This window comes from Tripterygium wilfordii, chromosome 21 (genome assembly GCF_013401445.1).
Source record: "Tripterygium wilfordii isolate XIE 37 chromosome 21, ASM1340144v1, whole genome shotgun sequence".
NCBI lineage: Eukaryota > Viridiplantae > Streptophyta > Magnoliopsida > Celastrales > Celastraceae > Tripterygium > Tripterygium wilfordii.
This window is the reverse complement of record NC_052252.1, coordinates 17,356,559-17,382,352: the sequence shown is the minus strand read 5'-3', so window position 1 is coordinate 17,382,352 and position 25,794 is coordinate 17,356,559. Positions and strand designations below refer to the sequence as shown.

The 25,794-nt window shown below is 38.7% G+C and overlaps 7 protein-coding genes across 10 annotated transcripts; 4 read left to right on the top strand and 3 right to left on the bottom strand.

Moving 5' to 3' along the window:
* The first annotated feature begins 497 nt into the window (after window positions 1–497).
* On the top strand, window positions 498–3,951 carry LOC119988884 (NAC domain-containing protein 53-like). Its single transcript, XM_038834117.1, has 6 exons — window positions 498–852; window positions 952–1,229; window positions 1,412–1,609; window positions 2,338–2,838; window positions 2,934–3,054; window positions 3,186–3,951. The coding sequence occupies exons 1-6, from the start codon at window positions 681–683 to the stop codon at window positions 3,572–3,574; spliced, it is 1,659 nt and encodes a 552-aa protein (XP_038690045.1). The 5' UTR covers window positions 498–680; the 3' UTR covers window positions 3,575–3,951.
* Window positions 3,952–4,460: 509 nt separating this feature from the next.
* Window positions 4,461–8,818, bottom strand: LOC119988885 (malate dehydrogenase [NADP], chloroplastic). The gene is made up of 14 exons (XM_038834118.1): window positions 8,443–8,818; window positions 8,247–8,340; window positions 7,845–7,931; window positions 7,683–7,767; window positions 6,938–7,119; window positions 6,742–6,812; window positions 6,549–6,639; window positions 6,363–6,437; window positions 6,163–6,264; window positions 5,907–6,029; window positions 5,388–5,456; window positions 5,244–5,312; window positions 4,875–4,928; window positions 4,461–4,796 (listed from the first exon to the last, which is right to left on the bottom strand). Exons 1-14 carry the CDS (start codon window positions 8,601–8,603, stop codon window positions 4,743–4,745), a joined length of 1,317 nt encoding a protein of 438 aa, XP_038690046.1. The 5' UTR covers window positions 8,604–8,818; the 3' UTR covers window positions 4,461–4,742.
* Window positions 8,819–10,003: 1,185 nt separating this feature from the next.
* LOC119988785 (protein C2-DOMAIN ABA-RELATED 3-like) lies at window positions 10,004–11,831 on the top strand. Its single transcript, XM_038833948.1, has 3 exons — window positions 10,004–10,235; window positions 10,519–10,614; window positions 11,131–11,831. The coding sequence occupies exons 1-3, from the start codon at window positions 10,125–10,127 to the stop codon at window positions 11,419–11,421; spliced, it is 498 nt and encodes a 165-aa protein (XP_038689876.1). The 5' UTR covers window positions 10,004–10,124; the 3' UTR covers window positions 11,422–11,831.
* Window positions 11,832–12,253: 422 nt separating this feature from the next.
* LOC119988783 lies at window positions 12,254–15,413 on the bottom strand. Of its 2 annotated transcripts, none has more exons than XM_038833947.1 (8): window positions 15,279–15,413; window positions 14,984–15,070; window positions 14,853–14,893; window positions 14,660–14,723; window positions 14,458–14,565; window positions 14,249–14,347; window positions 13,263–13,388; window positions 12,254–12,614 (listed from the first exon to the last, which is right to left on the bottom strand). In XM_038833947.1, the coding sequence occupies exons 2-8, from the start codon at window positions 15,057–15,059 to the stop codon at window positions 12,469–12,471; spliced, it is 660 nt and encodes a 219-aa protein (XP_038689875.1). In that variant the 5' UTR covers window positions 15,060–15,070; window positions 15,279–15,413; the 3' UTR covers window positions 12,254–12,468. The 2 variants fall into 2 exon arrangements, with proteins under 2 accessions (XP_038689875.1, XP_038689874.1); XM_038833946.1 differs by having other exon boundaries at window positions 12,468–12,614; window positions 15,283–15,413.
* Window positions 15,414–15,955: 542 nt separating this feature from the next.
* Window positions 15,956–18,622, top strand: LOC119988781 (4-coumarate--CoA ligase-like 5). Of its 2 annotated transcripts, XM_038833943.1 has the most exons (4): window positions 15,956–17,682; window positions 17,764–17,831; window positions 17,913–18,015; window positions 18,116–18,241. In XM_038833943.1, exons 1-4 carry the CDS (start codon window positions 16,267–16,269, stop codon window positions 18,239–18,241), a joined length of 1,713 nt encoding a protein of 570 aa, XP_038689871.1. In that variant the 5' UTR covers window positions 15,956–16,266. The 2 variants fall into 2 exon arrangements, with proteins under 2 accessions (XP_038689871.1, XP_038689870.1); XM_038833942.1 differs by having other exon boundaries at window positions 17,913–18,622.
* Window positions 18,623–18,812: 190 nt separating this feature from the next.
* LOC119988782 (acyl-CoA-binding domain-containing protein 4-like) lies at window positions 18,813–23,582 on the bottom strand. 2 transcript variants are annotated; one of them, XM_038833944.1, is made up of 14 exons: window positions 23,425–23,582; window positions 22,904–23,031; window positions 22,538–22,615; window positions 22,342–22,458; window positions 22,119–22,185; window positions 21,943–22,004; window positions 21,639–21,778; window positions 21,434–21,560; window positions 20,792–20,906; window positions 20,593–20,681; window positions 20,059–20,142; window positions 19,622–19,939; window positions 19,484–19,543; window positions 18,813–19,350 (listed from the first exon to the last, which is right to left on the bottom strand). In XM_038833944.1, the coding sequence occupies exons 2-14, from the start codon at window positions 23,018–23,020 to the stop codon at window positions 19,186–19,188; spliced, it is 1,539 nt and encodes a 512-aa protein (XP_038689872.1). In that variant the 5' UTR covers window positions 23,021–23,031; window positions 23,425–23,582; the 3' UTR covers window positions 18,813–19,185. The 2 variants fall into 2 exon arrangements, with proteins under 2 accessions (XP_038689872.1, XP_038689873.1); XM_038833945.1 differs by having other exon boundaries at window positions 22,904–23,025.
* A 1,023-nt stretch (window positions 23,583–24,605) lies between these two features.
* On the top strand, window positions 24,606–25,529 carry LOC119989967 (putative glycine-rich cell wall structural protein 1). Its single transcript, XM_038835751.1, has one exon. It carries the CDS (start codon window positions 24,778–24,780, stop codon window positions 25,252–25,254), a length of 477 nt encoding a protein of 158 aa, XP_038691679.1. The 5' UTR covers window positions 24,606–24,777; the 3' UTR covers window positions 25,255–25,529.
* The last annotated feature ends 265 nt before the right edge of the window (window positions 25,530–25,794 follow it).

The following is a 25,794-nucleotide window of genomic DNA, read 5'->3' as shown; positions in this document are numbered from 1 at the left end:
TTCATTATCGTAATTTGTGAGATGAGTCATTGTTTAGCTCAATTTATGTGAAATCATCATGCATTATTTTTCCACACTGGGTCTTGGTTCAAGTCTCAATTGGTGCATGAGATTGCGAGATTTTCAGTCCAATGTACGATGTGGTTAGAGGTTTATCAAGTCAGTCGTCCGTTTGACGGATGGGTCTTCGACAGATAGGTGGATTTCATGTTAGGAAAAAAAAGGCAAGGGCACCTCTCTTCATTTTTCACTATTAGACTCTCGAGGATGGTGGATCATTGAATCTTTGACATAAGCAAAATGGGCCGCAAATCACTGGGCTGAAGCACACTTTTTCACAATTTTCAAACTGTTTGGGCTCTACGGCCCATTCGCCACCTCATACACCCAAACACGGCCACGTCGTGTCGTCGTTACAAACATCGTACACTACCTGTCACTTTAGCCTCATCAGTCCTTCCACGAAATATCATATATAAACCACCCCTCTACAGATTTTGATGACTTTCTTCGTTCCGATCGATGGCGTTCTCTCCATTCTTCGCGACTGTCATCTTCTCAAGCGTCTATTTGAAACCCTAATTCAAGAATTGTAAATTTAATCTCTCTTTTTTAGGGGCCCTAATTTTTGAAATTCATCGACGAATTATCGTTCTTTTTATGATTGGTTGATTAATCGGATGGGCACTGGCAGTGACTCGGCGACCTCACTCGCTCCTGGGTTCCGATTCCATCCAACCGATGAGGAACTCGTCCGATACTACCTGAAGCGCAAGGTCTGCAACAAACCCTTCCGCTTCGACCCAATCTCCGTCGTCGACATCTATAGATCTGAGCCCTGGGACCTTCCAAGTCTCTCTCTGACTCCATAAATATGAATTCCAATCACGATGGTGAAATTCTTCGGTGTTATTACTGATATTTCTTCCTTACTTACTTTTTGGGTTTTAGGTAGGTCGAAGCTGAAGAGCAGAGATTTGGAGTGGTATTTCTTTAGTGCGTTGGACAAGAAATATGGGAACGGTTCGAGGACGAATCGGGCTACAGAGAAAGGCTATTGGAAGACCACCGGCAAGGACCGGCCGGTTCGCTGGAATACCAAGACTGTCGGTATGAAGAAAACCCTCGTATACCATCTAGGCCGAGCTCCCCGTGGTGAGCGCAGCAATTGGATCATGCACGAGTATCGCCTTACTGATGAAGATCTGGAAAAGGCTGGGATAACCCAGGTAAGAGAGAGATAAATCTAATTGAAATTAAAAGATTGGAGATTTATACCCATTTAGGTTTTTTGTTTAGCAATTAAATTTTGGTTTGAAATTCAGATGATCATAGATTTTTCCTATTTGGGGTTTTATCTGTTGCAATTAAATTTGATTGCCTGTTGATTGTGGGTTTTGGGTTTGGGTAGGATGCATATGTTTTGTGTAGGATATTTCAGAAGAGTGGCTCGGGTCCAAAGAATGGGGAGCAATACGGAGCGCCTTTTGTTGAGGAGGAATGGGAGGAGGATGAGGAGGTGACCTTACTTGCTGAGAAAGCCGTGGCAGCTGCTGATGAGGTTGGTTTTGGCTATGGTTCCCCTGTGGATGCTGATAACCTGGAACAGGTATTTCTTTTGTTATTTAGATTAAAACTCAATTCAAGAACTATACCTCAAGCTGTGCTACTTGGTTTAGATGTGGAATCCTTGTTAACAAGTTTGAGCAAGTGTTAGAGGACCTGGTTAAGAATCCCACAACAAACAAATCAAATCCAATTGAAAGCACCAATGAACAAATTAAAAAAGACAGATCTGATTGATAGAACTCACATAATTGACCCTAATACAATTTTTAGTGTAAAAAACACAATGAATTTTCATCAACTCAAGCCAATTGGAGTAAGAATAACCCCAATAGCCAAATAAATCTAGTATGGAGTAAGAATAACCCCAATAGCCAAATAAATCTAGTATAGAACGCACATAATGGTTCTATCCTGGCCCAAGCAAATCAAAGCAAAGAGTGCCTTGTGAGCTGATTACAATTGGGATAAACCCTAGGCAAAGCCTCTAAAAAATCCTTCTAATATTTTAGTGCATAATAAAACAGCTACTTAAACTTGAATAAGGATTGTGCCATTAGATTACTAGATGATCCCCCCACTAGTGGTCTAAGGTAAAGATGTGAATCTGCTTTCTTATAGGTGAGTCTTGCCAAAAAAAAAAAATCACTAAGCTATATGCGGGATTCTTCTGTGGAAGCTGCTTTGGGTTTTTCCTATTGTTTGTTTTGGAGATTTTGGGCTTCCTCCACATTATATTCTCTGATTGAATTCATATATCTTGTATACCAGAATGAAAATGGTGTATTTTTTGAGGAGCCTGCTTGCCCACCAGACTTCTATTATGAAGATACAAGTAACAATATTGACAATTTGGGGGGATTCATTGAAAACGACCAGAACCCCATGATAGGCAATGGTGGATTGCAGTATCGTCAAGTTTCCGGCAATGACAATAACTTTCCACCTGAGCAATTTGAGATTGATACAAAGCCCGTCAAAGATGAATATTTTGCTGCTGAAACAAGCAATAATGGGAATCCTAATGATTTCAATTACTTGGTTTCTGGACCATACATAGATGCTACGAGTCGTCATCCTTCACTTGGTGATGGATTCTACCTGGATGCTAATGATCTTTCAAATTCTGTTGAGGCAGATGCTGGAGGTTTTGAAATGGTTGATGAGTACCTCAACTATTTCGATGCTGAAAATGAAAACTTGCTTTTTGATCCTTCAGAATTTCTGGAAAGTGAGAGCATTCCTTATGACCAGGTTCATCAAAGTGTAAAGGTAAAGTTGAGATTTAGGTTGTATGGTTTGAGAATTGAGAGCTGTCCTATGTTATTAATGTTTCAGCTTTCACTCAAGTTTTTCCTGGTTAACAGGATATCTGCAAAGCTAGTGAGGACACACTCAAGCAAAGCCAAGATCAACTGGAAACACTTGGAAATGCTGATGCTTCTTCCTCGAAACAGAAGCATGAAGATACTAAACAATTTGAGCCAGGTAAGTTCTCATATTAACTTGGCAAGTTACATCATTTCCCAGCTACATCCATTGTTGCTACATTCAGAGTAAATCATGGATTTTAAAGTTAAACAAGTTAAGATAGGCACTCATGTTCTTATTTGTTGCAGAAGTGGACTATCCATTCATTCAAAAGGCCAGTCACCTATTGGGAGGCATTTCTGCTCTTCCTGCATTTGCTTCTGAGTTGTCTTTGAAGGATGCAGCTCTCCGCCTGAATTCAGCTTCATCATCTTCCAGTTCAGTTAGGGTTACTGCTGGTATAATCAGAATAGAGGATATGACTTGGTCATCTGGAAAGAATGGAAACCTCAGCATCATCCTTTCTATTGGCATTTCGCAAGGAAATATTAGTCCTGACAGTTTGGTGCCAATGGGTAACTTAGTGTCAGGGAAGACAGGATCTGCGACATCGTGGAGCTGGTTCTTCTTGATGTTATTTTGGATCCTGCTTCTTGGAGTGAGTTTTAAAGTTGGAACCCATATTTGTGCCAATTGATACTTCATCAATAATGTGGGTGATTAGTTACCCCAAAAAAATATGGGCTCTAGGTATTTTATGAGGTCAGCTACTGGTTGAACGCTCAATAGGTTTACTAGGACAACATGTTACTCAATATCCTTCCGTTCATTTTGTTAGTGTTAGCCATGCTGACTTCCTCACTGGTCCATATATATACATATGATAAGACTTTATTTGTATGATTTCCTTTGTCATCAAGTCTTGCTTAGAAGTAAACTGATGTTGATCAATGCATGTGGGGGCATTTCAGCAAACCATTGATGCCTTTTGTGGCATGGCATTGGATACCATCTAGTCTTTCGTTAGAAGCACAGTTCTTAATGATGAGGAAGGAATTGCATTGCATCTGAATATGTTTTGGGCTGCTTTAGGATAATGTTGGGCCCGCAGTTTGTGCGTCATGATTCATTATAGATGGATTGATTGATACCTGCAAGTATTTGATGTCGACTCTTATACATAACTCTGCCAATCATGCTGAGCGCCTGAAGGAAGAAGTAGGTGCATGGTTTGTACCTGTAGATTGTAGCGGCTGGCTTTGAATTATTATATTTGAGTTTTCCAAATGGCACATGTACAAATCGGACGAGAGCCTCTTGCGGTGGTCATCACAGACATCCAAGGGCCTCCGCAGAGGCCGTCACAGACGTCCAGTATGTTTTGCCAAATTCAAAAAACTGCAGGAATTCAAAAAACAGCAGAGATTTCTACTGCAGAACCTTAACTAGATACACATAGGTACAACTGAATTGCATTGATTCGTTTGATCTATTTCATTGATAATGCTAGTTCCAACATTAGGTTGTAGTAAGTTGTGCTACCAGAGACTTCCTTTGGGGATTGGGAATGGTTCAATAAGATTCGAAGAAAACAAGGGACGGTTATGTAATGTTGGAACTATATATGTTGTTATGAAGTGATAATTCAGTACAGACATCATTATATGGCAGGTTAGGCACACTGCAGCAGAGACATGGCAAATGGAAGAAAGAACAGAAGACTACCTGCTAATAAATAGAATACATTGCGCAAATAAACTTAAGAAACACGGTTTTCTTTCCTCACCCAGTAGCCGTCGTTTAGATTTCTCATCATCTCAGTAGCCACTGTTTCTCAAAAAGAGGTCTGGTATGGTTGTATACTATTACATTTCTCCAGGAAGCATTGTGTCCTCTGGTAGATCACAGAATCCAATACCCTGAAAAAAAGCAGAATATTAAGTTATTGTGTTATAATATCACATAGGGACTAAGTGATGTGTTGATATGACATCTACCTCTCCAGTCAGATGAGCTACACATCTCTTCTCGGCTAGCAACTCAGCCTCAGTCTGCAAAATAATTGTTCCCACAAAAATGGTAGATTAATGTATGCAAGAACGTGGTAAACAAGAGCAGCGCACCCCAATCCATTTTATTTTAAGAGGTGCGGTATAATCTCTTCAGAATGTGATAAGTTTCTATGTTGGTTTTAGACCAGTTAATTATGTGGGGATCATGCTGAAAATCTCCATCAGAATTGGAGTAAATCATTGAATATTTAAATTCTGGGAACAAATCTATCAAATGTCATGTGGAAACGCTGGGCAACTTTTCTTTCATTGCCATGCATCACAAAAAAAAAGTCACTGAAGAAGAAAGAATACCTTAGAAATTCGCTTACGGAGATAATCGTCAAATATTACATCTTTGACAAGTTCATAATCACCATCTCCCTGGCAAATGGACTTAAAATTCTTAGAGCTGAACTTTGAATATTTGTATAAGATGAAATCTCTACTTAGACTTACTTTTGATCGGCATGGCATGCTGAAAACAATATCCTCAGCTATACCATAAGGGTTTCCATTGGTATAAACCTACAATTAAAAATTTAGGTATCAGAATGGTGATGCAATAAGAGCAACTTGATTAACCACTAATTTTGAATCGCTAGCAAAATCACATTGAATTATTGTAAAAGAAGCACATCGACACACCGAATATTTCTGGATACTACATAGTTACTCTTTTTTTGGTTGAGTGAGTGGGGTGGGATTCGAACTTGGGTACCACCAAGTCGAGTATATGCCTTAACCATGGCTGAAGGATTGTTAGCAAAACGTACATTTGAGAACGAATAATACATAGTTACTCTATATTGAGAAGATTGTGTCACATTCTTTCTACTTCTCCATGGACACAATGAAGGTAATATATGTCCATACCAATTAGTTGATTACTATAGTTGACACAGAACTACACAAGCAAGAATGGAAATTTTTTTTTGGGAAAAGACTCATGCAAGAATACATGCTAAGTAGACTTACTCCAGAAGAAAACCAATCACCCTTAGGGGTGGGAGTTATTAGAGACTTTATGGCGTCAACAATTGATACAGCAGTTGATGCAGCTGAAGACCTTCCCCATTTCTGAATCAGCACACCACCTCTCTGCAAGAAAATTTGTGCATAAATTTAAAATGACAAAAACTCGGAGGGTTAACAGTGTGCCTTCATAAGGCCCTCCTCATGATGATCAAAGATTCATCTGTCAATAATTTATCATGATCTGAGTATCTCTCACCTTCTGAACTTTCACAGTGAACTCTTCTTCCAACCACTTATGATCCTTGATAACTTCTTTGACAGGTAAACCATCGATCCTTGCATTTAAGAAGTCTGGAACCTGGAAAAAAAATCACATACAGAATCCCTTTAAAGGGGACCAACAAAATTGGATGAACTCATAATCTTGTAGTATATAAGTATATTCAATTCCCCAACCTGAGTAGTGGAATGGTTTCCCCATATGGTCACATTTGACACCTTATCATAGAAGACACCTGCTTTGAGAGCAAGCTGCATAAATCCATAACCAAAAGATTTCAGCAGTCAAGTAGCTCGTTACTTCTAATCATCTTAAATATAACCATTTAAACAATCCAAGTAGTATTAAAACAATGATGTCACCTGGCATTTTGCTCTATTTTCATCTAACCTAGTTAGAGCGTGGAAATTCTTCGCGGGAATGTTTGGTGCATTTTTCATACAAATTAATGCACTGCATCAAAACAAAAAAATTAACAATCACAAGTAACCACGTGGCTTATGTATCATGCTTCATGCATAATAAAATGACAGTGATATGAACAATGCTTCTTACTTGGTGTTGCAAGGGTTCCCAACGACTATAACTTTGACATTACGGGATGCAACAGCATTAAGAGCTTTTCCCTATAATTTCGAAAGAACATATTAATATTGCTAATTAATGACAGCAAAAATCACAACTGTAATAAGATACAATAATTTATAGCACAAAGTTATAACTAATATGAATAAATAATTATGAATGTCACCTGCGCAGCAAATATTTGCCCATTGATATCTAATAAGTCAGCACGTTCCATTCCAGGTCCCCGAGGTTTTGCACCAATCAAAAGAGCCCATTCAGCATCTTGGTGTACCTCATAAGGGTCGATTCCAATTCTCACCTCCCGCAACAAAGGATACAGGGAGTCTTCAAGTTCCATTGCAACTCCTGCATGTTTAAGTGCATTAGGTGTAAGAGCATGGAAGTGTCAATTGCTTTCTGAAGAACATCAAACTTCAATTTTGATTTTAAAAACACATGTGATCTAGCAAAAAGTGTGTAGATGGGGAAAATTATATTTGGGCTTAGAAAAATCCAAGGAAAAATTCAGACAGCAAATCAATTCGCTTACAGTAGTTGTTGAGATTCTTGAGAAACATGTAAGAAGACTGAAACAGAATTACTCTCAAGGTCGATATTTCCCCGATTCAACACTCTAATAAAACAACGGCACACCCAATTTACAGGAAAAAAAAAAGAAAAAAAGAATCCCTACATAATACAATAGCATTCTTCACAAAAGCCCAGATGCAACTTGAGTACATAGGTCACAATCATTGAATTTTTCCACCATTTAGGCATCTTTTATTTTTGTAGGAGGATAATTCAGATGAACTTCTACTCAATTGATCATATGTAGATAAGAACCATGCAAATATATATTAGATCAATTTTAAAAAATCAAAACTGAACATAAAATAATGTCAAAATAATGTCTAGGAGGTCCATACCTTCGAGGGCTTGGAATGACCTCTCAGATCCCAATAGTTTCAACGCAATAGGCTGATCAGGCCCAAAAACTTCACCAGATGCAAGCTAGAATAACAAGATTGATCAGGAACTATATTTTAAAGACAAAAGATATTCCCAACTTGTTTATGAAACTTCCTTACTTTGAATAGTAAATGATTTGATATCATCCCAGCAGCACCTGAGACTGACACAGTGATTAACTTCTTCCATGTTTTTGTCTCTTCCTCCTGAGCAGGAAATCAAAACAAAAATATATTACATCACCATATACACTATAACTAAATCAATACAAGTACTTCCATAATACAATCCAAAAACTAAGCTTCCTTTTCGGCTAAACAACCCAGAATTCCACAAGAAAACGAAATTTATAACAGTTCGGACATATCAACAAACAGTATCAGTGCACTTGAATGAGAAGTTCAAATCACAGAGGAAACAGAGACAGCTCGTAGCAGTACCGCCCATGAAATGAATCTAATAAGACAAAACAAAAACATGCATAGCAATATATATAGCGATAATAAAAGTGAAGGACTTACAGCTTTGAGATCGTACGTTAGGCAGAAAACGCCATAACAATCGGACTTGCTGTTAGGTCCGTCAGCCTGAACTGCAACCGGAGCTTCAACTTGACTGAGAAACAACAACAAAGCATACTCACCATGTTCATAATTAAAGAATAAAATAAAGGACTAGCGGCATCCAATATTAGCAACAAAGATTGATAGAACATACTTGGGCGCAACAGAGCAAGTAATTTTACAGTTTCGATGCCGAGGAACCAATCGAAGAGAACGGTGTCGGTGATCAGGGATACGGGAGGAACATAGGGAAAGTTGTGAGGAGTGGAGACGAGTGGTCTTGGTATATGCAGGGGACAGCTCTGCTACAGCCATGGCAGCAGAAATAGATATGCTTAAATGAACAGAAACACAGGGAGACAGAGAGAAGAGATGAAGAAGAAGATGGGTTTTGGATGAATTGAAGAAGCTAATGCTTGTAGTTATAGGGATTGGGAGAGAGAGGAGTGAAGGATGGTTTTGTGGTTCGAAGAAAAAGAGAGAGATGGGAGTGAAAGGAAGAAACAGGGGGAGTGGGTGACTCTTGGCTTAAAGGATCAAGTGAAATCAGAGTGTAAGGCCAAGGCCTATGACACTTGTCATCCCCTTGGAATCCATCAAATCCACTCTTTACTATTGCTCTTCCCACAATGGGACTGCATTTGGATGGGGAAGTAAAAGAATACTCTACTCAAATTAACAAAATTAATTACTACGGAAGTAAAACAAATTTGCTTCCTTTTCCTGGAGATTGTGAGTTAAATTTATACGTGATTGTAGCGATCAAAACTAATCAGATCCAACTCAAATACAAAAGGGGTGAGACCAAAACATAAGCCCAAAACAACACATGAGACCAAAACATACGTCCATAAGGACATGGTTAGTAAGTTCAATGCTTTACATCCAGTCGAACATCTGGCAGACAGAAACATACAACTCTTAAAGCCGACCAAAAGGCCAAAGGAAGATAGCCGATGGACGAAGCTGAAGACCGAGCATTTATTTACTAACAGTCATGTCCAAAAAAGATAGCAAACTTCCTCAACCGCTATAAACTTTTTCAACTGTTGTAAATTGACGCAATTGCACAAGACAAGTATAAAAGAGAGACAAATCATCAATGGAAAGGGATCTGATTTTTTCTGGAGATCTTGAGTCTTTTTTCCTTTTGAGATCTGATCATTAGTATGCATTCTTTGTAATCATCACCAGATAATAGAACAACTCACACTTTTGTAACGTGGATCTAGGCTTAAAGCCGAACCACGTAAATCCATTTGTTCTTTTTCCAATTCACCCAAAGTCTGATCATTTTTCGGATTGTTGGATTCTTGCATCAATAGTAATATGTATATGAAATTATCATGTGTTCACCTGATATGTATAATTTATGAATTTTTAGGCAGACCCATGAATTTATTCAGTGTACATCCGAACAATATCCACGGCAGGTTATCATGTTTTTTTTTTATTATGTTTCAACTTCCAAAATTTGAATTCCAGAACTGTTAAAACTGAAAATATATAGTTTAAAAAAAAACTGCAAAAAAATGTTTGTAAAATCAGAAAAATATTGGGTTTGATTGATGCTCTTTTAAAGCTTCGAACAAATCCAACCACCAAACGAGTAGCAGCCTGGGAGATTCGGTCAACATTTGCTTTCTCATATAAAAAAAAAAAAAAAAAAGAGGACTTTGTAGTTTTTAGGTTATGACTGTGTAGGCAAAAAGTAGTGTATATATATATTCACCCTCCAATGCCAACTACACTCAGGGGCTCAGTAATCAAAGCAGAGGACCGTAGCAAGTCAACTTCTCTCTCTGTTGTGTTTTTCTTTCTTATCAACTAAAAATCATGGAGAATCTGATGGGTCTTCTCAGAATTCATGTCCAAAGAGGAGTAAATCTTGCTGTTAGAGATGTAACCACCAGTGACCCTTACGCTGTGATCAAGATGGGCAGACAGGTCTACTATTTTCCCTGCCTCTTCTTAGGTCTTTGTTTTGGTTTTGGGTTTGGTTTTCCTGTGAAATTAATTGATGGGTTTTTGTTTTCTGATATCAATTGTCTTTCTGTCAGCTGATTTTGTCCTTATTACCCACTAAAATGTGTCAATTGCTGATGTAATCAACCTATATGGGTTGATCTGATTATGGTGGTAGGATTTTAGTCCTGATCTATAGATACATGGCTGATGAAGTGGGATTTTGTTGTTTTTCATTTGGACTGATGTGGTTTCATGCTTGCAGAAACTGAAAACTCGTGTGGTGAAGAAGAATATCAATCCTGAGTGGAATGAGGACTTGACTCTGTCTATTTCAGACCCAAATCTTCCAATCAGTATTGTGAGTAAATTGTTCTTGCCTCAGTTTATGCTGTTCTCTACTGATTCAAGTACTTAGTCCTTAGATGATATGTTCATTTATTGTGGAGATGAGATGTGTTTGTTAAACGCAAGATTTCAATGCTTCAAGGCATTCTAGGCCGGCTATCGTATCGAAATTAGGGAGTTTCCCAATAACAAATACAAAGAATATAGTTTATAAGTGCAAATGACCGGGAAGAAAAAACATTGTCAAGGCTGTTAACATTTGATTCTGTATGTATATAGATAGTCATGACTTCATAGCTTGAGGTTTCTGGCCAACTCGTTAGGGTTCAGACTAATTTGTAATTGTTTAAATAGTTAATAGACTTTGTTTGTGTAAATTCAGTACAAAAACTTATGGGACAGGAAGTATATTCGAGTCGGTGTAATTCACCTTCCCTTTCTATGTCCCTGCACATAGATCCAATGAATAAGGCTCTTTCATGTTTATTCTTGAATTCCTAATGAAAACTCTGATCGTATGTAAACGCAGGCAGTTTATGACCACGACACATTCAGCTTAGATGACAAAATGGGCGATGCGGAGTTTGATATTCGTCCATTTCTTGAAGCTATGAGGATGGGGTTGGCAGGGCTTCCCAATGGAACCATAATCACAAAAATCCAGCCATGCAGGGAAAACTGCCTCGCCGAAGAGAGCTGCATTATTTGGAGTAATGGCAAAGTGGTTCAGAATCTGTTTCTTAGACTGAGAAATGTGGAGCGTGGCGAATTGGAACTGCAATTACAATGGATTGATATTCCTGGTTCGAGAGGTTTGTAGACACGGAACAATTGTATCTGCTTCTTGATCTGCATAATGTACACGCCTGGTCCAGAGCATCTGAAGGTTGTGTCAAATAGTTTTCTGTTGTGTTTGTTTTTGAAATTTGTGGGAACATATGCATATTATCAGGTTTCTTTTAAGGAACTGCTACGTATCCTATGTATTACTTTGAAATGTACTCTCTTTATCCTCTAAACCATATCAATGGTGACTAGTCTGCAGATCAGGTCGCAGCACATTTCATGAAGAAATATGATCTTGTGGCATAAATGGCACAATGGCATCGTATTTACAACTCTATGCGTTAGTAGGAATAAGAAGTCATGAATTCGGATTTGTGTGAAAACAAGTTGCTTTGTAATTCTGATGTCTAGAGTCTCAATTTCGTTTTTTTTTTTTTTTATGTTTCGACTTGTTTTAGAATTTTGTTTTGAGCTTTTAACCTTTGTGTTTGTACCTATTTTGTGTTTTGAATTTTTAACCTTTGTGTTTGGACCTATTTTGTGTTGGGGTTATTTCTTTGTGAAAGCCCTAGGTCCGTAGGGTTTTACGTGCTTCCTCTATTGCATCGATTTCATTCCATTGCAGTTTGCAGATGATGATTGTGGAAATTAGATTTAGCACTGAAGAAAATTTACATATGAAAGCAATGATGCAAGCAGGTGTTCTTGTCTTCTTGACTTGGATGCCCTGCTATGTAATGGAAAAGCTTTTGCTCTCCATACATATTTTTGTGCACAAGAACCATGAATTTAACAATTGTTAAGATAGATGTCGAAAATTCCAAATGCCTGAACTTTTCATATAACCAGTTTTAGGAATTAGGAAAGAAAGAGCAAATCAAACTCCCATCTTTAATAATATTGAGACTCTCAACACAAAGCACAATTGGACATATATTAGAATGAAAGAAAATATTTGTGTCTTGAGAGAACCAAATGTACAAAGCCTAAAATTTGACAGGCATGATTTTCCTTCTTCTTATTAATGGTGTTTCAAGCCCATAACTACAAGGGTGTTACCTTAGAGGGGCTCAATTGTTATTCAAGATGAAGTATCATATCTTAAGTCTTGGAATCTTTTCAGCACGCTTGATTTGTATGTCTCGATTTCTGCATCTTCAAAGGAATCAGGTGCAGACTTTATAATTGCTAGTCCCCCCGCATGGTGTAGAGCGGCAACTGCTACATCTGCTATGTTAGATTAAAATGAGTTAGAAAACTGAACAGAGACAAAATGATACAAAAACTGAGAAGAATTGGGATTGGCTTGGTCTATCTTGTCAGTAAAAGGTCACTTGGAATGAATGAACAACAAACTGATGGAGGGGATATATATGTCAAGAAACATTTTAATTACTCTACACCATAAGCTCTCTCTCTCTCTCTCTCTCTTTTTCTGAGTAGAGGTGTAATGCCGATGTTTATTATAAATCATCAAGGTTTATGTGATTCTAACAAGTTAAAATAATATTTACATGAAACCTTCATGTCCCAAGGTTTCTTTCCTTATAATCAGCAAACACAGAAAGGAAGAGAGTAATGGTCAATGAATAGTTATCCACTAACTATACAAGATATGTGTAGAGTGAAAGTTAAAAAATGTGTCATCTTCACAACAAAAAAAAAGAAGATCAAGACAATTACTGAAATTGATATGCCACAACTTCACATTGATTCCAGAGATGAAGATTGATAGCTATAAACTGACAGAAACTTTTCAACAGTCAGTTAACATTCATAGCAAACACTTGGGTGAACCAAAAACAAAAAGGAGATTGAAAGAACGCCAAAGTAGCAGTCAGGTAAATTAACCACAAAAAAAGAGTGGAACCTGACCCGAGAGTGAGAGGGCAGCAAGGGCCTTAAAAGCTTCCTTCCTTGTGCGGTCATCTTTAGCAGTCCCCAGCATGTTCAAAAGCTCTTGAGCCCCACCCATCTCCACTATCATCTTTCTTCTATCCTCTACAATCCAAAAGGAAACGAAAAGGTTTGACATAAATATCTGTGCAGTGAATGATCCTTAATTTCAATCTTGGAATCCATAAAATTCATATGCTGGGTACCCAGCTACCTAGATTAACGCCTAAAAAGCACCAAATGCTTTATATTTATAGCGAAAGCAAAATAGAGGAAAGATAAATCTATTAAACTGTTCCATTCTGACATACAAGTAAAGCATCATAGCTCTACCACATTAAAAATTCTCGTTGGCACATTACCAGACTCTAGAATATAAGAAATATCTCTATAAAAAAAAAATTAGAAATATGACAGAGAAGATGTTTATGCTTACAACATTTATTACTGAACCAAGAGGAAGTCAGTTAAATACAGTGCTAAATTCACTGATCAATATAATGTAGTTCAATAACTACCCTGCTATTACCAAGAACCTACTAAGCTTAATCTGCAACTAGAGACATCACCAATAGACAAACCAATAACTGAAGCAACCAGATGATTTTAGACTTCAATTCACTCCTCTTTTTGTCCTTTTTTCCTTATAGGCAAGATAAGTATTCAATTGCACTGACCTGATATTTATTCAAATTTCAATAACAACACTCCTTCTAGCAAGAAGCCTAACAAATAGACAAGAAGATGCATATCATCAGCCAAGCAAATTCTTAACTGCAACCTTACAGCCTCTCCTGATCCTCTCCCCACAAAATGAAGTGCCATTAGTTTTTCATTTGATGTAAGATCTCAGCTATTCAAGAATAACAAGTAGAGTCATAAATCAATACTCTCCTTCAGAAAACTTTGAATTATAATCACAGATTCACAGCACAGTCGGATGTTACTTCAAAAAATGCATTTACCATCTGTTGCGAAACGAGCCAATCTAGAAGCTCCCATTCGTTTGAACAAGGGGTCTTTCACTCGTAACAGTGACACAGACTGTTGTATCAAATTATCTCCTGTCAAAATATAGTATTTCAAGACTTTTATGAGCTAAGGACAAGAACTAAGACAATAATCAGAAAGATCAACTAGCCCAAGATGGTTTCAAAAGCAAAATTTCACATACCCAAGTAGGGAAAAAGCTGATAGCCAACAGCAGTTGCAGTCCCAGCAAAGATGAGCTTCAATAACCATCCTACTTTCCTTTCAGCTTCCTCTTCAATGGAGAGCTCGTCTGAAATTCAAAGCAGATTTGGAAATCAAACATAATTTCACATTCTCAGTAAAAAGATGCACACGAAACATCTAATGCATACATATACATATACCTTTGCCCTTTAATGAAGAAAATTTGTGCGACCGTACGTTCACAGGTGTTCTTCTACACAAATACTGCACAAAAATACAGAAATGCAAATCATTCCAAAACCAACTTTGAATTTAAAGAATGATCACGATTCAAAAGATTGTAATAAACTATGTTCAATTAAAGATTATGTTTTCTGATTTAGGATCATGTACCCTAACAATGCTTGAGGAATCTGCAGGAAGCAAGCGATCCCCTGTAACATGCCACATAGATCTGTTAGGCAGGAGAAATTCACTAGTACTACAATCTAAATTGTACAATAAGAGAGAAATAGATGTCTTACCATGAGAAGCTCGAAAGGACTGATTACGAAATGAACCAAATGAGTGTAAAATCCTTCTGGACATGGACACGGCCATTACTCAACAAACTGAAACAATGCCAAGCAGGACCAGCAAGTGAAATTCAAGTGTAGAAAAATCAATGTTTTTTCTTCTTCTTGATTGTAAACCAAAAACCACATCAATCAGGAAACATATCAGGAACCAAGTCTCTCGCACAAAAAAAAGAACCCCGAATTCTCAGAACTAAAAATTTATGACATATAAATGTTAAAAGAAAAAAGATGGAAGAATTACTTGCCGAAGTTCAGTTTCTGGTAATGGAGGCCCGGGCCGCACCTCCGGAAGGTGGTGGAAGTGAGAGACTGGATGTCGTATGTGGTGGAGACTAGGGAGGAGCGATGGCGGTAGATCAGTGGAGTGAAAGGCAGAATTTTCCGCTATGAAGGAATAGTTATTGGGTTGGGTCTTGTGGGCCATGGGTCATGGGAGAGTTATTGGGTTTGGGTCAAATGGGCAAAGTATAATGAATGGGCTTATGAAGATCAAGTTAATGTTCTTGTCCTTGGGTCAAATGGGCCAAAGATAATGGGCTACTGAAGATTGAGTCCAATTTTCTCGTCTTTGGGTCAAATGGGCTAAGGAAATGGGCCTATGAAGATTAAGTCTAATTTTTTTTGTTTAAATGGGCCAAGGATAATGGGCTAATGAAGATTAAGTTTCCAATTGCCTGCACACACACATTGCTAGTTTTGTCACTCAAAGCAAGTTTCAAGTTTTAATAAACGGAAAAGGATTTGCTGAAATAATTCCAGCAATTTCATCTCATCTCCAACATTGAATGTATTGGGTGTAGTATTGTCAAATCAATGTATTGTTGTATTGGATGGTGGAGATGAGGTAAAATTATTGAAATAATTCCAACCCCCTTCTCGTAATAAACTTTACATTCTTTTGATCCTTTTTGATTAGCCAACTATGTAAGTAAATTAATTGGGCGGCAGAATCCCATAAACCCCCCCACTTCCATACAATATAACTATGTAAATTAGGAATCAAAAAATAATGTTCAATCGAAGATACCATCAAATAGGTCCCAACGCCCCAAGCCGGCTACTAAGCACTTGTCCTTGCCCTAAATTGGCGTACTTTTCTATGAGAACTACCCACCAATCCGACATATACAAAATCCAAACATCAATCCTCTATAAATCCTACATTACACAAGATGAACAAACTACAAACAAACTAGCACATTAGCCTTAAGCAGACCAACTTCTTGAAGATGTCCCTCCAAAAATTGTGGACGGCCACCGTGGATGGAGTGGCCGGACTTCCTCCGCCCCAAAACCCTAAACCCGGCTACGATCATCAAACCGGAATATACCATTCAACCCATCAATTTGGTGACAACCACAAAATTCCTACTAGACCAGACCTTGACATAGCCACATTTGTTCTATCCCAGTTCCCTCAGCCAGAGCAGGCCGTGTCACGAGTTGCAATCGTTGACTCGGCTACTAACCGGCGAGTCACTTATGGTGAACTGAATCAATCAATTCGTGCCCTCGCATCCGGCTTGTACCATGCACTTGGGGTTCGAAAAGGAGATGTGGTGTTTGTTCTATCTCCAAACACGGTCTTGTACCCAACTATCTGTCTTGCTGTGTTCTCTATTGGAGCAATACTGAGTCCAGCCAACCCACTAAACACTGAGTCAGAGATAGCAAAACAAATGACTGACTCGGGTGCTAAATTAGCTATTGTAGCACCAGAGGAGCTTCACAAGCTGTCAAAAACGGGCGTGAATACGATAATACAAACGTCTCATACACCAAATGATGATTTACCATCAATTGAAGAACTAATAGAGTGTTGTGACTCGGGCGAGCTTCCAGAAACCCAGTTGACTCAGTCTGATACTGCTGCTGTACTATACTCTTCAGGCACAACTGGTACAAGCAAAGGAGTGATATTAACACATGCTAACTTGATATCAATCGTGACACTACTGAAGTGGTCTGTGGACAAGACATCGTCACAAAATGACGTCTTTTTGTGCTTCATTCCAATCTTTCATGTCTATGGATTGGCATTTTTTGGGCTAGGACTGTTCAGTTCTGGGATTACTACAATTCTGATGAAAAAATTTGACTTAGAAGGAATGTTAGATGCAATAGAGGCTCATCAAGTAAACAACATACCTGCTGTGCCTCCAGTGATACTTGGACTGGTGAAGTCTGCAAGTAAGGTTAAGCGTGACTTGTCGTCGCTGAGGAGGGTTGGGAGTGGGGCTGCACCATTGAGTAAGGAATTGGCTGATAGCTTCAAGGAGAGGTTTCCATGGGTGCAGCTCAGGCAAGGGTATGGACTAACCGAAAGCTCCGGGGCAGCGACATTTTTCGTGTCCGGTGAAGAGGCAAGGGCGCATCCTGGTTCGTGTGGGAAGTTGATGCCAAGTTTTTGTGCTAAAGTGGTGGATGTTGAAACAGGATTGGCACTGCCACCATGTAGGGAAGGAGAGTTGTGGATAAAGAGTCCTACTATAATGAAAGGGTATTTGGGGAATAAAGAAGCAACAATGGCAACTCTTGATTCTGATGGGTGGTTAAAGACTGGAGACCTTTGTTGTTTTGATGAAGATGGGTTTCTGTATATTGTTGACAGGATAAAGGAGCTCATCAAGCATAATGGATATCAGGTATATATATCTCAAAATTTCACCATCTTCACTGACCTGTTGGTGTACATATGTTCATGCCTTTTTGGGTGTTGAACGTAGGTGGCTCCAGCAGAATTGGAAGCAGTACTTCTGAATCATCCCCAAGTTCTCGACGCAGCAGTTATACCGTGAGTTGAATGACATGGCGACTCTGTCTCTCTCCCTCTTTCTTTGTCTCTCTCTGTCTCAAAAATTAGAAAATTTTGCAGGGTTGAAGATGAAGAAGCAGGACAAATACCAATGGCATATATTGTGAGAGCTGCTGATTCTGAACTGAATGAAGACCAAGTTATTCAATATGTTGCCTCCCAGGTAAGGAAATTCACTTGCCTTGTTTGCTTTGTACATTGCATTCTTCCTATATCTGCATATAAACTTGAGAAAAAGTTAATATGCACACCAAAACTTTCAGGTGGCTCCATACAAAAAAGTGAGAAAGGTGGGTTTCATCAGCACCATTCCAAGGTCAGCTGCAGGCAAAATTTTGAGGAAAGAGCTGGTTTTGCTAAGCCAACCAAAATGCCTCTCCAAGTTGTAACAATTGTATTCATTCTGCTCTACTTTGGCTCAGCAAAAGCAATATATAAACAAGCAATGAATCAATCCCTACATTTCCCAAAACTACAAACATAAATGGCACAGAGTTGCTTGCAGAAATGGCATATTTCCAGGACTACATCAGAAATCAGATAGAGAAAACCTTATTTTGTCTTCTACTTTGTTAGGCAGTGAAGAAACTATGGCAAGTTTTCTCCTTCACTTGGTTTTCTTTAACTAATATTCACGAGTATGAAAAGTTTGGAGATTCTACCGTTTCTTGTAGCTAATTCAATTTAAGAAGGATTTTGGCAAGTATCAAGAATGCTTACCTCTGCTTTCAATGTCAAACTACTAATACAATAGTAAGCAATTTCTTAAGGCTGCCTCTAATTCAAAAGCTATCAAAACACAACTCTCTTCCCGCAGCAATTGTAAGTGATTGATCCCATGACGATTAAAAATGATAGATCCACCGCGAGATTTAATTGGAAAACAGAACAGCAATTGCAGGGTTTAGTAAAGACGATATGCAGACATTCTAAAATACCTTCACAAGGAGACACATTACATTTGAAATTCATGACATCAAGTGCTCTTTGTAAAAGCTATAATTTCTTCAATTCAATGAAACAAGTATCAATCTGAACAACATAGAAATCTATGATTTGGCTGAATAGCCTGTATCTTGTATCCAGTTTGATTAGATCATGTCCTGAAGAAGTTCTTATAATGGCCAAGAATTAGCAAGTACTTTTGAAATATTTTCCTGGGGCAGTGGCAAGATGCACTCATCAGGGCGCAGCATTTTCAAGTAAGCATCACTCTGATGCCTGATTCACCTCGAGATCAAACAAGTCATGGTTTTGGACAGGAAGCTACCAATGCCAACTCCATATTTTCAAATATGAGGTACTGACCGTTGGAACCAATACGGTTGCCAGTTCACCTAGCTATCCACTTCCAGACGCCACCGGAACCTTGTGTCTGGATAGCTTTACCAAGCTCCATCTCCTGTTCAAATACAGACTTTTGTCTCCTAAGCAATTGCACTTCATTTTCTATTGACTGCATGGACTCCAGAATCTTCTGCAGTTCTGCAATTTGTGCCTGACAGTCAACATCATTCAAACAGAATTAATTTACAAGTTACAACAATAGAAACATCATGTGCACTGCTACCCAGAAGAATTGCCGAGTTAACATAACAAAAAAGAAATATAAGATATCATAAGAAAGAAACCTCCAATTTGAAGCATCTCGATCTCTCAGCAACTAGTTGACCTTGGACAGAGAGTAGTTCCTGCAGGAAATCAGTACAGATGTCAGAAATTTGAATGACATATCCACTTTGAAAACAAATTTTTCTGCAAGAGCATACCTTGGACAATTCAGCATGAGTACTATTAACTTCGTCAATCTTCTCACTCAACCTAGAATTTTCTGCTCTGACTTCTGCAAGTGACAACTCCATTGCCCTCTTTTCTTCTTTCAGTGCATCTATTTCAATAGTCATATTTTGTTTTGAAAGGCCATTTTCCACTCCCTTAGAGTTCAAATTCAAATTGGAGGAATCCAACTTTTCAGATTTGGCCAAGGCATATGCAGCACTAACAGATGCTGCTGCCGCAGCAGCAGCTGGCGACTGAAAGATCCTGGGATGTGAAGAGTCTCTCGGTTTAAGTCTCATGACAAAAACCTAGAAACAAAACCATAAGAGCGAGTAAGTCACCATGAAGCAGCACCAGGAAATCTCCAAAACAATATTGGAAAATGATGTCAAAATTCATAATATGGATTGTTTAACATACAGCATACCTCAGAGTTATACTTCCCATTGTAACCACCAAAAGCAACCAAATGCCTCTCCCCATCAATCAATGCTGAGCAAACACTGAGTCCCTGTTTACAAATAATGATTTGGCATAACGTGCATAGCAGAAGCAATCTTCAAAAGGTTCAGCTAGAGGAATTCCTTTACGTATCAAATGGATGCAGAAGCCGCAAAATACTGTATAATGATTCTTAACCAAAAATATGATCTGAACGCTTAGAGATTAATGGACACCATAATCTAAAGAAAAATAAATAAATATGTCGCAAGCAGTCAAGAGTAAGCACAAAGAAATGAAAGAACATCACCACCAAAAGATGCCATTTGAATGTCTACAAAAGACACTAAAAATCACAGCCAAATTTCAGATATGGAACTCATCATCTTAACAAAATGTGAATTTTCACGTAAATATAAGCCGAAAATGCTACTCCAAATTTGATAAACCCCCCCCCCCCCCTCACAACAAGATGACATACAAAGGAGTCCAAGAGATAGTCATGGCACGAAGTATTGACCTCACTGGCAAGCGGATCCCTTTCTTTTACTCTTGTCAACATTGACAAAACAAGCTTAGTCGTATTCAATACCAGGGTTTCTGGGCAACCTGGGAGCAGAGGTGAATTTCATTCATCCAAATAAAGGCAGCAATGTAGAAAACAGATCACAGGCACATCAAATACCAGGAAAATATTAGATTCCCACACTTCTATATACCATGCTTGTTATCTCCACCACCAACAATATACCAATTATCATCGATGGCTATACCGGCATGACCTGCCCTAGGAGTCACCAAGTCAACCGGAATTTCTGGTTGAGACCATTCCATCTGCAATATAGGTATCTTGTCATGTTCAACACTGGGTAATAGGGAGAGTAAAGATGCTAACAATATCTTATCAGAAAACAGTTACATTATCATACTACAACCTTCCAGTAAAGAAAATATGTTTTGGTCAACTTAAGGTCAAAGCTAGAGGTCAATAAGATAACCTTCCAGATGCTAGCAGTATCTTACTAGAAAACAGTTACATTATTATACTACAACCTTCCAGTAAAATATGTTTTGGTCAACTTAAGGTTAAAGCTAGAGGTCAATAAGATAACCTTCCACACCATATGCTTTCAAGGAACAGAAAGCATTATCAAACGCATAATCTTCTAACAAATTGTTTGCTAAGTTCTTATTTTGGGAACCACATGATCCATCATAATAACCCAAGATCATATGTGGCAAAAGGTCACTTATTGAAGTTAGATTAGAAAAACTACCACCCATACCCCAAAAAGACTAAAAGAGGATACAAGAGAAGAGAAGAAGACAAAAAGAAGGGGGAAAAAAGAAGAAATACTTACCGACTGCAAATCCAGTACATGAAGATCATTGAAGAAGACTGAATGAGAACAACCGCCAAATATCAGAAGATATCGCTCTGAATGTACTGCAGCTGTATGGTCAAATCTTGGAGCTGGAGGTGTCTGCCTGTCAAAATACAAGAAACTAGTCCAAAAGACCGACACCGAGTAGTTATTTTTCCATAAAAATAGAATAAACAGTTACCTTGCCTCTACCACATCCCAAGTCATTGTCTCCAGATCCAAGACATGGACATCATTCATCAATCTCCTGTTCCTATCTTCTCCACCAAAAACTATCAATCTACTCCCAAACAAGGTTGCAGAATGTCCCCCACGAGCTGCCTGAGATATGCCCATGAGCAAATAATCAAATTTCCGCCAATAAATATTATATATTTGCACTTTGAAAAGATAACTAAAATCAAAAAGTAAACCAATAAAACATGTTATGAGAGCAATAAGATGAAGGAAGGAAGTATAATTTGGCATTCAATATATTCACTTACCGGAACTTTTCCTGAGGTCTCCACCACACCACAGAAGTGTGTTTCTAGATCAATGAACAGCACTACAAGAAATACAATTACATGACATGGGAGTCTAACAATAGAGCATTTCATGGTACCATCAACCAGTTGAATAAATGATCAAAGGCAATCAGAATGCTTTGAAAGACACAAACCTATCATGCTACCAGAAGGTTTCTTGTAATGCCCACCGAGGACGAGGAGTTTGTTTCCCCACTTAATCTGTCAAAATATTAACGAACTGCAGAAGTAATTATAATAATCCAAGTCAAAGAAGAGAGAGAAAGAATACAGGTTGCATGTTGTGTGGGAGTGAGAGAGTAAGCAAACAGGCGTGTGCATTTGTGGGGATGATTGTGCACATTCTGAACTTCTTACCACACTATGATCTGAGATGGCAGGAAGAACTTCCTGTGGACTACTATTCCCCAACTTATCAGCATTTTCACTCTTCAGGTTTAGACTAGACCATGCCAGGCTACGAAGATCAAAAACCTGCAAGAAAAGCAAAATAACACATGGCCAAACAAGAAAAAAAAATTCATAAGCACGAATTCATTGGCATGTCCAGCACCTGAATGTCAGACAGGTACCGACCGTTACGACTCCCTCCAATGACATATAGTTTCTCATCGATAACTGCTGCAGCATGCTATAATTAAACAACAAAATGGCAGAGAAAGAATCAGAGTTTTGATGAAGCATATAAAGTGATCACTCTAAAACAATGCTGATAACAATACTATTTCCAATGCTTTTTTCCCCATCTAATCACAGCATCTCTAACGGTTACATCTGCATCACCGATACTATTTGAAAGAATACAAATGTACAATTGACATGACTAGCTAAAGTTAGTTAAAGCATACTAAAGGGAACATTGGCTCGCAAAAGCTCTGCCTGATTCAAAATATCAGTCAATTTCTAGAACAAAAATTACCTTGTATCGAGCTGATGGTCGTGCCCCAGAAACAGGAAGGGCAACCCACTGGTCATAGGCCAATTCTAAATTCCCAGAGCCGATAACAATCTCTTTCCTTATCTCCTCCGTTTCCATAGCAGCTGTTTCTATGTTTATCAAATATATCAGCTTAGAAGTCAAAACTAAATCATATTATAGGAGCTGACTTGATTAGATAAGCACAAACAAAAAATGCCAAAATTTCCAAGTTCAGCAAACTTTTGAGTCCTCAGCTAAAACAATCAATCAAAGAGTGAAAGCATTCAAGAAATGAACACAAACCCTAGCATAATTCGCAGAAAAACGCTATTAATTTAAATATAAGATCACTCCTCCAATTGGCGCTCTCCAATTTCACAGAAACCAATCAGAAAATACAATTCACGAACTATTCTCAGATTCTGTACGACGAAACGTTAAATGCAATTCAATTCAAAGGGATCCGAATCGATTAATTTACAAAGGCAACGATTGAAATTCCAAATTGGACCGCGACGTACCTGGAATGTTGTTTCAGGAGATTAAGGGAGTGAGACGGAGATCTGAGAGAATATGAACAATGTGGAGGAATAAGATCAGGGAGTGTAGAGTCTTCGTTTAGACGAAGAAGCCAACACGAACCGTCAAGATCTATAGCCAGTCGGGTTATAGTCCGTGGTTTCGTGTCTTTGTGCAGAGTGCAGACTCAGAGTCTGATGTCATCATGACAAGATAGGGAGAAATTCTTTCGTTTTTTTGTTTTGGGTTTGAGTTGGCAGCCCAGTTTAGTGAAGGCCCAGATCAAACAAAACAACCCAGCCCTGCGGTTTCTTGGGCTTAGTAAGATTCGCGTTGAACTGAAGGAGAGATGGGCCTTTATAATTCATAATGGGCCAAGCCATACTATCTCTCTATCTCCGTCAACCATGGAAGTTTGTACTTCAAGTTCTGGAGACCCGTAACCAGCCACCATAACCAACAACAAGACAAACACCACGGCTGGAAACAATGGCAATAACAACGAAGACAATCCAGGAAATGAAACCCACGAAATCATGAGTAAAACTACGAATCGAGGCCTAAATTGTAGTGCACTGTTGACCAAGAAATTGATGGTAAAACCTAGCTATCATGTGCATGTTTTGATAAAAGGAAATGATGAGCCGAGTATGAATGTATGATTGAATGCAAGCATGCATGATAGTATAGTCAGAGAGATAAGGTAAAGTGACAGTTGTCATTCCATGAGTACATACGAAGAAAGCAACCCCGACCAATACCATTACAGATTTTGTCAGATTGGAATGGAATTTGGGTTAGTGGGATTATATATATATGTGGCCTCTAGTTTTAGGGTTTCGTTAAAAGTGTGTAGTGCCAATTATCACCATGATTTGAAACCCTAATTTACAGGCTTATAATGCGCCTATTAATTATATATATATATATTCTCCTATGGCGGCAGTACTTAAAATGCGCACTTTGTGAAAAAGACTGCATTCGTGGATTTGTTAAGAAGACATTTGTATGGTATATCACCACAAGACTGTTAGTGCATATATAGAGTCAAAAGTGGGATACAGTCATGTATTTGACACACAAGACAAGATATACAGATGTACGTAAATCAGTCCACCACCACTACTACCGCCGTCCCCCACCACTAACACACACATATCTTCACTCAATTGTGTCGATCTGCACAATGCCTATATAAAGGGAACCCCTCCCTTATCGATCTTCACTCACAAAAACACAAGCATTACTGTCTCATATATACATATACGCATATCTATATATATACCATGCTTAATTATATATATATATAGGCAGACTGAGTCACTGAGGGAGGGTACATTTTGAAACTGCAAAAGATGGCTAGTTCTTCAAAGCTGATCATAGCTGGGGCGTTCTTGGCTTTGCTCCTTTTGGACGTTGCTTTTGCTGCTAGGGTACCTAAGGGGGTGCTGAACGGAAGTGGAGGTGGAGGAGGAGGAGGAGGAAGTGGTGGTGGTGGTGGTGGAGGGTCAGGTGGGTATGGATCAGGGTATGGGTCAGGATCCGGATACGGGTCTGGTGGTGGAATAGGAGGTGGTGGAGGTGGTGGTGGTGGTAGAGGAGGAGGAGGAGGAGGTGGAGTGGGTGGTGGATCCGGGTATGGGTCTGGGTATGGATCTGGATATGGAAGTGGATCCGGATATGGAAGTGGTGGTGGTGGAGGAGGAGGAGGAGGCGGGGGCGGGGGCGGGGGTGGAGGTGGAGGTGGTAACGGTTCCGGATATGGTAGCGGATATGGGTCGGGTTATGGGAGCGGGTACGGAGGTGGATCAGGAAGTCATCAGTGGCCATGAAACAATATTTACATGAGGTTCTTTCTTTCAGTTAGCAAAATATAAAAATATTCCATCTAATAAAGCATGGACTTTCAGTGTGCATGCAAAGTATATAAACGTATTGTAGTTACTTTCCTGCATGAAACTATGAAAGTTGAGTTTTGTGTCTATTATTCTATATAACATGGATCACTGATCATTGTAATTCCCAGTACCGTCTAATACACCAATAAATTAGTTAAATTAAGGTACTCTTTTTAATTCAAGACGTGCTGAGGTTGCTGTTTCTCATTGTGTAAATGAGATTCATTTTCATCTCTTTAATTAATTTCCTGGGTTAATTGCTACAAGTGACACTTTTTACTCAGCAAGTGTAACACCCAACTCGAGTAGACGGACTACACGTCTCTGCAGTCTCAAACTTGATAATGTTGTGCAAACTATCAAGTGACGAAGGGACTCAATGCTCTAAACCCACATTGCTCAGGAAAGATGAAGTAAATATAATATACCAAATCTCCTAACATAATGAACATGTTTTCTGAGCCCTTTGGCTGA

Excerpts from the sequence above, each read along its gene's own strand:
- LOC119988884 (XM_038834117.1), top strand. The coding sequence starts at position 681 with ATGGGCACTGGCAGTGACTCGGCGACCTCACTCGCTCCTGGGTTCCGA. Across the intron at positions 853-951 it reads TGAGCCCTGGGACCTTCCAA|GTAGGTCGAAGCTGAAGAGC; the intron begins GTCTCTCTCTGA and ends TTTGGGTTTTAG. Across the intron at positions 1,610-2,337 it reads ATGCTGATAACCTGGAACAG|AATGAAAATGGTGTATTTTT; the intron begins GTATTTCTTTTG and ends CTTGTATACCAG.
- LOC119988885 (XM_038834118.1), bottom strand. The coding sequence starts at position 8,603 with ATGGCTGTAGCAGAGCTGTCCCCTGCATATACCAAGACCACTCGTCTC. Across the intron at positions 7,932-8,246 it reads TAACGTACGATCTCAAAGCT|GAGGAAGAGACAAAAACATG; the intron begins GTAAGTCCTTCA and ends TTTCCTGCTCAG. Across the intron at positions 5,457-5,906 it reads GTGATTGGTTTTCTTCTGGA|GTTTATACCAATGGAAACCC; the intron begins GTAAGTCTACTT and ends TTTTAATTGTAG.
- LOC119988785 (XM_038833948.1), top strand. The coding sequence starts at position 10,125 with ATGGAGAATCTGATGGGTCTTCTCAGAATTCATGTCCAAAGAGGAGTA. Across the intron at positions 10,236-10,518 it reads TGATCAAGATGGGCAGACAG|AAACTGAAAACTCGTGTGGT; the intron begins GTCTACTATTTT and ends TCATGCTTGCAG. Across the intron at positions 10,615-11,130 it reads CAAATCTTCCAATCAGTATT|GCAGTTTATGACCACGACAC; the intron begins GTGAGTAAATTG and ends ATGTAAACGCAG.
- LOC119988783 (XM_038833947.1), bottom strand. The coding sequence starts at position 15,059 with ATGGCCGTGTCCATGTCCAGAAGGATTTTACACTCATTTGGTTCATTT. Across the intron at positions 14,566-14,659 it reads TTCTTCATTAAAGGGCAAAG|ACGAGCTCTCCATTGAAGAG; the intron begins GTATATGTATAT and ends TTTGAATTTCAG. Across the intron at positions 14,348-14,457 it reads TCAGCTTTTTCCCTACTTGG|GAGATAATTTGATACAACAG; the intron begins GTATGTGAAATT and ends ATATTTTGACAG.
- LOC119988781 (XM_038833942.1), top strand. The coding sequence starts at position 16,267 with ATGTCCCTCCAAAAATTGTGGACGGCCACCGTGGATGGAGTGGCCGGA. Across the intron at positions 17,683-17,763 it reads TCAAGCATAATGGATATCAG|GTGGCTCCAGCAGAATTGGA; the intron begins GTATATATATCT and ends TGTTGAACGTAG. Across the intron at positions 17,832-17,912 it reads CTCGACGCAGCAGTTATACC|GGTTGAAGATGAAGAAGCAG; the intron begins GTGAGTTGAATG and ends AAAATTTTGCAG.
- LOC119988782 (XM_038833944.1), bottom strand. The coding sequence starts at position 23,020 with ATGGAAACGGAGGAGATAAGGAAAGAGATTGTTATCGGCTCTGGGAAT. Across the intron at positions 22,616-22,903 it reads GACCATCAGCTCGATACAAG|CATGCTGCAGCAGTTATCGA; the intron begins GTAATTTTTGTT and ends GTTTAATTATAG. Across the intron at positions 21,779-21,942 it reads AGACCTCAGGAAAAGTTCCG|GCAGCTCGTGGGGGACATTC; the intron begins GTAAGTGAATAT and ends GGCATATCTCAG.
- LOC119989967 (XM_038835751.1), top strand. The coding sequence starts at position 24,778 with ATGGCTAGTTCTTCAAAGCTGATCATAGCTGGGGCGTTCTTGGCTTTG.